This window comes from Corvus brachyrhynchos, unplaced genomic scaffold (genome assembly GCF_000691975.1).
Source record: "Corvus brachyrhynchos isolate BGI_N302 unplaced genomic scaffold, ASM69197v1 scaffold21, whole genome shotgun sequence".
Lineage (NCBI taxonomy): Eukaryota > Metazoa > Chordata > Aves > Passeriformes > Corvidae > Corvus > Corvus brachyrhynchos.
The window spans coordinates 2,282,056-2,290,729 of NW_008236924.1; the positions used below are offsets into that span (position 1 = coordinate 2,282,056).

At 54.1% G+C, this 8,674-nt stretch overlaps 1 protein-coding gene across 1 annotated transcript in view; it reads left to right on the forward strand.

The window, feature by feature from the left end:
• LARP1 (La ribonucleoprotein domain family member 1) overlaps positions 1 to 8,674 on the forward strand; it is a 27,268-nt gene that overhangs the window by 8,542 nt on the left and 10,052 nt on the right. Inside the window, exons 3-4 of the mRNA XM_008628943.2 lie at positions 6,640 to 6,701; positions 8,239 to 8,304. Of these exons, the coding sequence (XP_008627165.2) occupies positions 6,640 to 6,701; positions 8,239 to 8,304 (128 nt within the window). The remainder of the gene's footprint in view (positions 1 to 6,639; positions 6,702 to 8,238; positions 8,305 to 8,674) is intronic.

Consider the following 8,674-nt stretch of genomic DNA (forward strand, 5'->3'; position numbering starts at 1 on the left):
TGTTTTTCTTTTTTTTTTTTTTTTTTTTTTTGTAGAAAAGTGATTTGGGGGTGGTTCATGTGCTGTCTCATTCCGTGTGTGCCTGGCATCTCAGGGATCGTGTGCAGCGCTGTGAGCATGGGTTGTGTGTCAGGAGTTTCCTAGAAATCCTCCTCAGGAAAGAGGTTTGCTTGAAAAGGCGGTGGAAAGATGTCACTTGCCCTTAAGAGGGAGTTCATTTGCTACCTTTAATAGTAGCTGTCTGTGCCAGGAAGAATCCAGGGTGCCCTCACTGACACTGTTAATGTTAGAAATGCCTGTTGGCGTTTCCTAACCCGCTCCTCCTGGAGTGTAGCTTGGTCACAAGTTGGAGCATTTCTGTCTTGGACTGAGAGGCTGCAGGGAAGATGATAGTGCATTTTTGGTAAGTCCAGACCCTTCCTGCCCCTCATTTGCTCTGGAAATAAAAGTCAGACCCTGCAGATAACGCACATGTGTAGAGCTTGTAGCAGCTTTGTGTGTTTAAAGGAGCAGTGCTGTTCCTCAGCTCCCTGAGAAGGGCTGTGATCTGCCTGGAGCCCCTGCTTGCTGTGAGGATCTGTGCTGCCCGTTTGTGCTGTCAGCAGATATGGGCTCTGCACGTGTCTTGAGCTGCTCCTCCTGTTCCAGGGCTTTCAGGACTATCAGCTGAGGGATGTGAGGGCTTGGAGAGCTGGGATTATAACTCGGATGCCCACACTCAGCCTGTGACAGCGCTGTCCTCGCTCTACCTGCCTGTACCCCAGCCTCCCTCCCTGTGCTTTTCCAGGGCAAACTCCTGAGCTCTTGGAGCTGCCTAGGGCACCCAGGTGGGAGTGTTCTCATGCTCTCTGTGGGGCTGTCAGATGCCCTTTTTGAAGTTATTTTTAGCGAGTGATCTCTGCAGCAGTTGCAGAGCTTGCATTGCAGAGAGGTGTAGGCAGCTCCTTGCTTCCTTTGCTGTTACAGTAGGGCTTGTACAGTGGAGCTTCTGCTGAGGAGCTGTGGAAAATTGCTTGGAAGGCTTTGAGCTGTGGTACCTGCAGCTTATCTCCTGCTCCAGGCTTTCCACATGATTTACAAGCCTGAATACTGCTCAACCATTCACCTGAAGGATCCAGTCTTCTGCTTGATCCTGACCTTGGCCATACTACTGCAGTTTTTCTTGCATGTACAGGAAACTTCTGATATTGCTGAGGTGTTGCAGATATTCCTCTTACCTTTGTAAGCAAGGCCAAATGCTGCCAGCTGGGAGCTGTGAGACCTCATGCTGCAAATGATGAGGCTGACTGTGGTTCTCCACAGTCCCCAGGAGCAGGTGGGAGCCCCTGTTGTGGAGACACCAACCCCTTTGTGCTGGAAGATTCCTTGTGATAACATCTCATTTAAAGCTGTTGGAGAACTCCATCCAGTGCTCCCTCGTTTCCTCCTCCATGCACTCACACGCCTGTGGCTGTGATTTGGTGGGAGGTAGAGCTGTAAAACATGGCAAACCTAGAGGAGGTGCAGTCTGCGGGCTGAGCCTGTCCTGAACCTTTCTGGCTTTGTGTGCCTTGTGATGCCTTCAGCAAAATGTGAGCATGCCAAGCAGTCAGTGCTATAAATCCCAGGCTTTTCCGCCCGTGTGTGGAGCTGCAGCGACAAGTGTTTCCCATCTCAGTCTGGCATTAGCTCTGGCACATGGCTGAGGCCGTGCTGGGAGCAGCTCCTTGGGAGGCAGGGCAGAGGTGGATCTGCTGGTGTCTGGGGGTATCTGCGCCTCTCTGCACACAGGGGTGCTACCAGATGGCTCCCTGGGGAGCCTGAGGTCCCCTCCCATCTGCTGCTGCTTCTTCCCAGCCCCTTTACAGCAAGGGTGTGTTGCCCACCACAGCTTCTTACTGATGCAGAAACGGGTGCAGCACCCACAAAAGGGGCACAAAAGGGGCATTTGCCCATCCCTCAAGGCTTCTCTGCCTTTAAGTTAAGTTCAGGGGGTCCTCTTGGGATGGACTCAGAAAGAAAAGAGCTTTGTCACTGCCTGCAGGAGACAGGCTGCTGGTGGGAGCGGGGACTGTTGTTGGCTTGCAGGTCACATCTGGCCTGCAGGACTCGTCCTGCAAATGTCTCTGTGTGCTGTTGGTGGACATGAAGCTCACCAGCTGTGTCCTCTGATGGCTTGGTCAGGCTCAGACTCCATGTCCTGCACGGAGTGCATGGACAGTGAGGAGTGCCACAGGAGAGTCTCTGAATCCATGTCGTGCCTCTGCTGCTGTGCAGATTAGGCCACCCTGAGAGAGAGATTGCTTGAGGCCTGGAGCAAGGACAGGGACAGGGTTGGTGCCCTGAGTTTCCCATGTTGGCATGGTGGGGATGCACCTTTGGAGCTGTTCTCTGTTGGCTCCCTAAGTCTTCTTCTAGGCCCGGAAGGGGATTCTTGCAGCCATGGTGGGGTCCTGGCAGGCTTGGCTGTGGCTAGCTGCCTGCTGGGTCTGTCTTAAGGGAATTTCTTTGCAGGTTGTGTCAGTACCCCAGGAGGGACTCCCCTGCCCTCACAGAATGATTCCGAAGGAGCTACCTCTCTCCAGGGAGAACAGCTAATCCCAGGCAGAAACATTTTTCTCAGTTCACCCTTTTTCTCAGATGTTTTTCTCAGCTCACCCTTGCCCAAGCTGCATTTGCTCTTTCTCACCTAAAAACCTCGAAGGAGCATTGTGTTGGTTGTGACTTACAGTCTTCACATGTGCCAAGAGTGTCCCGTGGAGTGTGGGAAGGAGGGAGGTTTGTTTGGAGACAGAAGAGTGAAGTGGATCCTGGTGGACTGCTGGGCACGTGGCCGTCTGTCCCACGCGGCAGCGTCAAGCTCCTGCCAGGGCTCTGGGGAAACTGGGGATACTGGTCTGGCTCTTCCAGCTCCATCAGGACCCGCATCACAGAGCATGCACCCCTGCCTCAGCCTCTTCAGCACAAAGTCCGGGCTCTTGGCTTGGAACCACCTTTATCAGCAGTTTCTCGTAGGTGCCAGGCTGTGGAGCAGGGAGCAGGATGGCTCCTTTCTGTCAACCTGGCTGCTGGGTAAGGAGGGGGTGCTGTGTCAGGGACAGTGTGCCAGAGCTGAGGGCTCTGCACTCCTGCTGGGAGCCTGGGCTGCCCCCTGAGGCTGTCCTAGCTGCTGCTGGGGTTCTCTGAGCCCTGGTCTGCACTGCACATGAGTGGTACACCTGGAGCAGGCATTACAGCGTTCTTGCTATAGGTACAGGTATTTCTCCAATAATGCCAGGTCTCTGCCCAGCACTTCAGATTTATTCCCTCTCTTCATTTACCTTCTCTAAAATTCCATTATAAATGTCATTGGATGCAAGAAAAGGCAGGAAACGAGACTGCTGGGTGTTTGGTTTCATTTTCCCGGATAAGGCAGTAAATATGTTTCCTTGGCTGAGCTCAGTGGTCCTATGTCACATGTCCCTGTTGGGGTGGAGGGACATTTAGCTGTGGATCTGCTGTCGCTCTGGCTGTCTGGTCCTTGTGCATGGGCTCCTCTTCCAGATAAGAGGCATGTGCTCACCTGGATGCCCCTGTGAGCCTTCCACCTCGATGGCTCTGTGCCCCAGACAGGTGTGGGCTGAAGGAAGGCACGAGGTGTCTGCACAGCCTTGCCCTTGGTGTTTGTCAGGTGTGTTGGCGAGTGCTGTGGCTGTAGCACAGCCACCGGAAGGGTTTGACTGTGATAGCAGCACTGGGGCTGCTGTGGGTGCTGCCACCTGTGCCTCATCCCCTTGGTTGCTAAGATGTAGTCTCCTCGTGGCTGGGCAACCCCACGGCTAGGCAAACGATCAGGTTCTGGCTGCAGGCAGCAGATCAAAACTCAAGACCTGCTTTTCTGTTCTTGGCTGTGCCAGCATCTGCCCTGTGGCTGCAGGCAAAGCTGCTCCTTGCTTCCCTGCCCGCTGTCCCCGTGCCAGCCTCACACCACTGAAACTCTGGCTCCTGCTGCAGCTGTTCTGTCTGTCCCCTCACACAGAGAGGCCCTGTTTTTCGGGAGGTGGTCAGGCACTGCTAGTGCAACTGAAATTACTTACTGCCACCAAACAGATGCAAAAGGAGGGTTGTGAGACGCCCAGGGGTCTGAGACATCTGTCAGCAGCTTTTAAAGGCTCGGCTGTGAACCAAGGCAGTATCCCTCCCTGCCTGTCCTGAGCTCCTGTGTGGGATGAGCAGCACTGACTTGCTCTCCATGTCTCAGGCGGATGCAGTGAGGTTTTCCTGCAGTGGGTCTTTTCAGCTGAGGACCACAAGACATGTTGCTGGTGCCCTTGATTATGTCACTGTGCCCTGGAGGGTGCCAGCCATGCGTGGCCTGTGCATACCGTGGTCTTGACTCAGCAGATGGTGTGTCTGACCATGTGTCCACCAGCGCAGTCACACCCTCTCGGTCTCCACCGTGAATTGCTGGATCTCAGCTCCATCCATGCTCCAAGCTGGCCAGAGCTGCCCGCAGCCACAGCCCGGAGCAGCCTCCCTTCCTCCCTCGCTGCCGGGCAGCAGTCCTTTGCTTTGTGTTTTGTCTTCCGCAGTGCTCTGCAAATGCTAATTAGTCTTCTCAGCACCTCAGCGAGATAAGGGATCCCTGTTCATATCTTGCAGATAAGGAAAGCGGCAGAACTTGTTTCAAACAATCTCCTCCCTCCCCCGCAGAGATGATGGAGTCTGCAGCACCCGCCCCTGCAGCCTGTGCCCCTTCATCCTCTTTCACGGGTACTTGTGAGGGCCCCTTCTCTTTGACTGGTTCCCCAAAAAAAAAGCACAAGAACATCTATGGCCTTGAGGGCTCCTGAGCTGAAGCAGCTGGAGGAAAGGGCTGGATGCCATTTCTGTGGTGGGAGCAGGCGCCTGGATGGGATCCTTGCAGGGAGAGAGAGAGAGCCCTGCTGTCCCCCAGCCCCGAGATTGGAGCCTGATGAGGCTGTGCCAGTCCCATCAGTGCTGTGGGAGCAGGCAGGGGTGCTCTGTATCTGTGGAAAACCGGGCTGGCTGTGGGTTTGTGCTGTAGCTCCTGGTGCCTTTTGAAGCTATATTTAGTTGGTGACATCTGTGGGCGTTGAGTGGAGGATTTTGGGGACTGTTTTGAAAGCGCTGGCTCTTCCTACACTAGCAGGGAAGTTTAAAAGGCTTGTGGCAAGCTTTGTGCCGTGGAGCCAGGATTCTCAATGAAGTGCACATGGAATAAATGAGGCACACGTGGGACTGCCGCTGCTCATGAAGGGAGGCACTGCAGGTGGGTTGGGGAGGTCCTGGGGGAAAAAGGGAGGGTTCAGGGACCCAGCTGAGAGCTTGGACTCTTCTGCAGTTGAAATCCCTATGTGGGAGCCTTAGAGAAAGGAATTGGGGAAGGGGAGTGCACATGGTTCTGTCCTGCCGTGTCTGACTCTGCCTTATTGACACTTCAAAGCCTCCTGCTCTGAGCAAGGCCAGGATGAATCACTGGTTTTGAGGCTCAGAAGGGGACCGGTTTTGATCATCCAGGCAAAGTTGTCCAGCCTTGTGCAGGAGATCAAAGGCAGCTTTGAGCAGAGCTGAGTAGGCTACTCAGGGTGTTTCCCGGGGCATCCCCAGATAGCCTCTGCTGATCCTCTCTCCCTACCCCAGTCAGGGCTGCTTTTCTTCTAAACAAAGCCAGTGAGTCAGCAGAAATCCTCACTGCTGGAGCCTGGCACCTGGCACAGGCTGTCCCTTGGGGCAAGGCCCAGCAGGCTCTCCTCCCCCTGTGGAGCACCAGTGTCCTGGAGGAGACCCTCCTCGTGGTCCTTGTGGGGCTGGTTTGTGTTTGGTAGAGTCGTGCTGCTCTGTTGCTTGGACTCTGCGTGCCGTGTGTGAGCCTGATGGGGAGACCTCACAGCCAAACCTGAGGGAGAAAGCAAATTGAGTTCCTATTTCTGCTTGTGAGGAGGTGGTGTGTGAGCAGGACCCAAGATGGGCCATGGTGAGGTTGAGATCTTGGCTTGCTGTGAGGTCTTCGGTGGTGTGAACCCCAACGGTCTCACTCTGATGTATTAAAACACCCCAGAGGTGCTTCAGTGCCTAAATACTTTCAGCTGTAGCAGGATTTAGGCACTTGATGTATCTGGCTCATTCTCTCTGTACATTTCCTCTTGTGAACTTGCTGTCCCTGCTGGGATGCCTGAGTTCAAACCAGGATTCAGCAGCCAGAGACTTTTGCATCCCTCTGTTGGAGCCCTGCTCTGCTCCCTGAGCAGCACCGGCCTCATGGTGCCGTGATGGGCCTTGGCTCTTCAAGGGCATGTTTGTTTTGCTGTTCTGTGGGTACTTTGCAGAATGAGCTGAGCTCCTTGTCCCCCTTCCTCCCTGGCTGGCAAGGCCAAGAGGGGAGGGCAGAGCTAAGGCAGGGAGTGCCTTCCTGCAGCAGGTTAGGGTTAAAAGTCCATCTCTGACCCACCTGGATTGGTCAGCAGTTTTCTGATCTTAATGGGGCTGTTCTGAGACTCAAGTCAGGAGCTAGCTGTGTTCTCTGCTCACCTTTTCCTCTTAGCCCCCCTTTGATAAAGGGGGAGCTGCTTTGCTTCCTACCCACTTCTCTCCAGAGCCAACACTCCCACCCACAGCCCTCAGCTGTGTTTTAACACTTTTGTTGTCCTTCTCTTGCAGAACTTACAACTCCAGCGAAAGTGGTGAGGGCTGCCAACCCAAGACAGAGGAAAGGAAGCAAGGTAAGGCTGTGCTGCTGTCCTCTCAATGGCCCCCTATTTCCAGTGCAGTTGTCAGTGCTGCATGAGCCTCTTGAAGGTCTGGAGAGCTCTCCCTTCACAAGCTTGGTTGTGGAGGGGCTAGTGTGCTGGCCTTGTTCTCTATATCCTCTTCAGCATTTTAGGGGTCTTGCATGTTGCTTTGACTGGCTTTCTGCCCAGCTAGGTCAGGGGAGACCTTCTCACCTCCCCTCTAACAGGGAGGCACCTGGAGGAGTCCGGGATGTGGGAAACATCTCATGCCACTGTGAGGACATCCCAAATTCCTTGTGGGCTCAGCCTGTGCCCAGCTTTGCAGTGCAGACAGGGTGGTGACAGTGGTGTGTCCGCAGCTCTGTCCTTCCCTGTGCAGTCTGTTCCTCACTGGCACACAGAGAGCCACAGGAATTGATGTCAGACAAAGCAACTCCTCTGGAGGAACCAGGGCAGTTTGTTCCAGGCAGTCAGTGGTGATGGAGGGACAGTTCCTTCTGGGGCACAGCTCGGGCCATGGGTTGTTGGTGTTGGCTCCCAGCAGCCAGTGGAGATGTATCTGCAACTTGATAGGACTTTTCTCCTCTGTTCCATTTTGGAGAGAGGAGGGCCCTGGGGATGAAAGATGCTTCTCTCTGTGAAACAGGCATGGCCCTGCACTGGAATTGGTTTTCCCAGGAAACTTGCCTCCTGGGCAGAGGAGCATGGCACCTGCATGTAAAGATGTGATCTCCTGAGGGATAAAAAATTAATTTGACTCCACATTAATTTGGAAATAACAATCCCACAAGGGCAAGGAGGAGCCCCTGTGCCCACATAAACTCAGTGCCCAGCCATGATTCATTTGGTACCTGGGCAGCTGTTTGGCTTCTTTCCTCTGTCCTGCAGATTCTCTGAAACCTGAAAGAGGTAGATATAATAGTAGTGACCAGGTCATTTATTCAGCAGAGAAGTAGTTGATGTTCCCCTGTGTGACCATGGGGTGACTGGAATGAGGGAGTCCTCAACACCTGCTTGAATTTTCTCCCCCGCCACGAGACCATTCCCTTACTTTGTTGGCAGCACGTGGTGGTTGTAGCTGGGCACTCCAGTGGGGCTGTGCCTGGCTGTGACTGCCGCTAGGTGGAAGAGCTTCTTCAGTGGGATGTGGTTGCTTGAGGTGGATTTAGAATGCTGGAAGCTGAGTGCTTTCCCTGTCCAAGGGATGGTGCCTGTGATTGAGTGAATTACCCTGGGCAACTTGCTGCTGGGGGAGAATGTTTGGTGAGAGGCTGGGAGCTTGCAGGACTCGTGGCAGCCTCATTACCATATCTGATGGACATAAACTTGTCTGCAGTTACTTGGGATTAGTTCAGGGACCCTGCTTGGGTGGGGAGAGGGACTGTGCATGTGCAGTGTGAGTGTCCCCCTCCAGCTTCCTGGCGACAGCTGTTTGTGGGACAGTGGTGGGTGGAAAGGATTCTTCCCTGCTGCAGGGAACAGCACCTGCAGCTTTGTGCACTAACAGGACCTTTCTCTTTGGTACAAGGTTGGTGACTTCGGTGATGCCACAAATTGGCCAACACCTGGAGAAATAGCCCACAAGAGTGTCCAGGTGAGAGCACAGAACCATTGTGATGAGCAGGATAAGGCCCTTGCAGACCTCCCTGTCTCTCTGGAAGCACTGGCTGAGCCAGGCCGTTTGGGGTGCTGAGTGTCAGTGCGGAGGCAGCCAGGAATAGCGTGCAGGGAATTTCCTTTTAGGGCTGCCCATGTGGACTCCCTCCCTCAGTGCTATTCTGGGAAGCTGGAGCCCAGTCTAAACTCTGGGTTGGCTGAAGCAGGTAGGGCAACTCCCAAACCTGCTCTTCTCAGGGCTGCTTTGTGCAGCAAGGGGCTGGGCCAAAGTCAGGAGTTTGGTGGGAGGAACTGAAAATGCACAGGAAAGGTTTGATATGCCTGAGGGGCTTGGCCTTTCCTTCCTG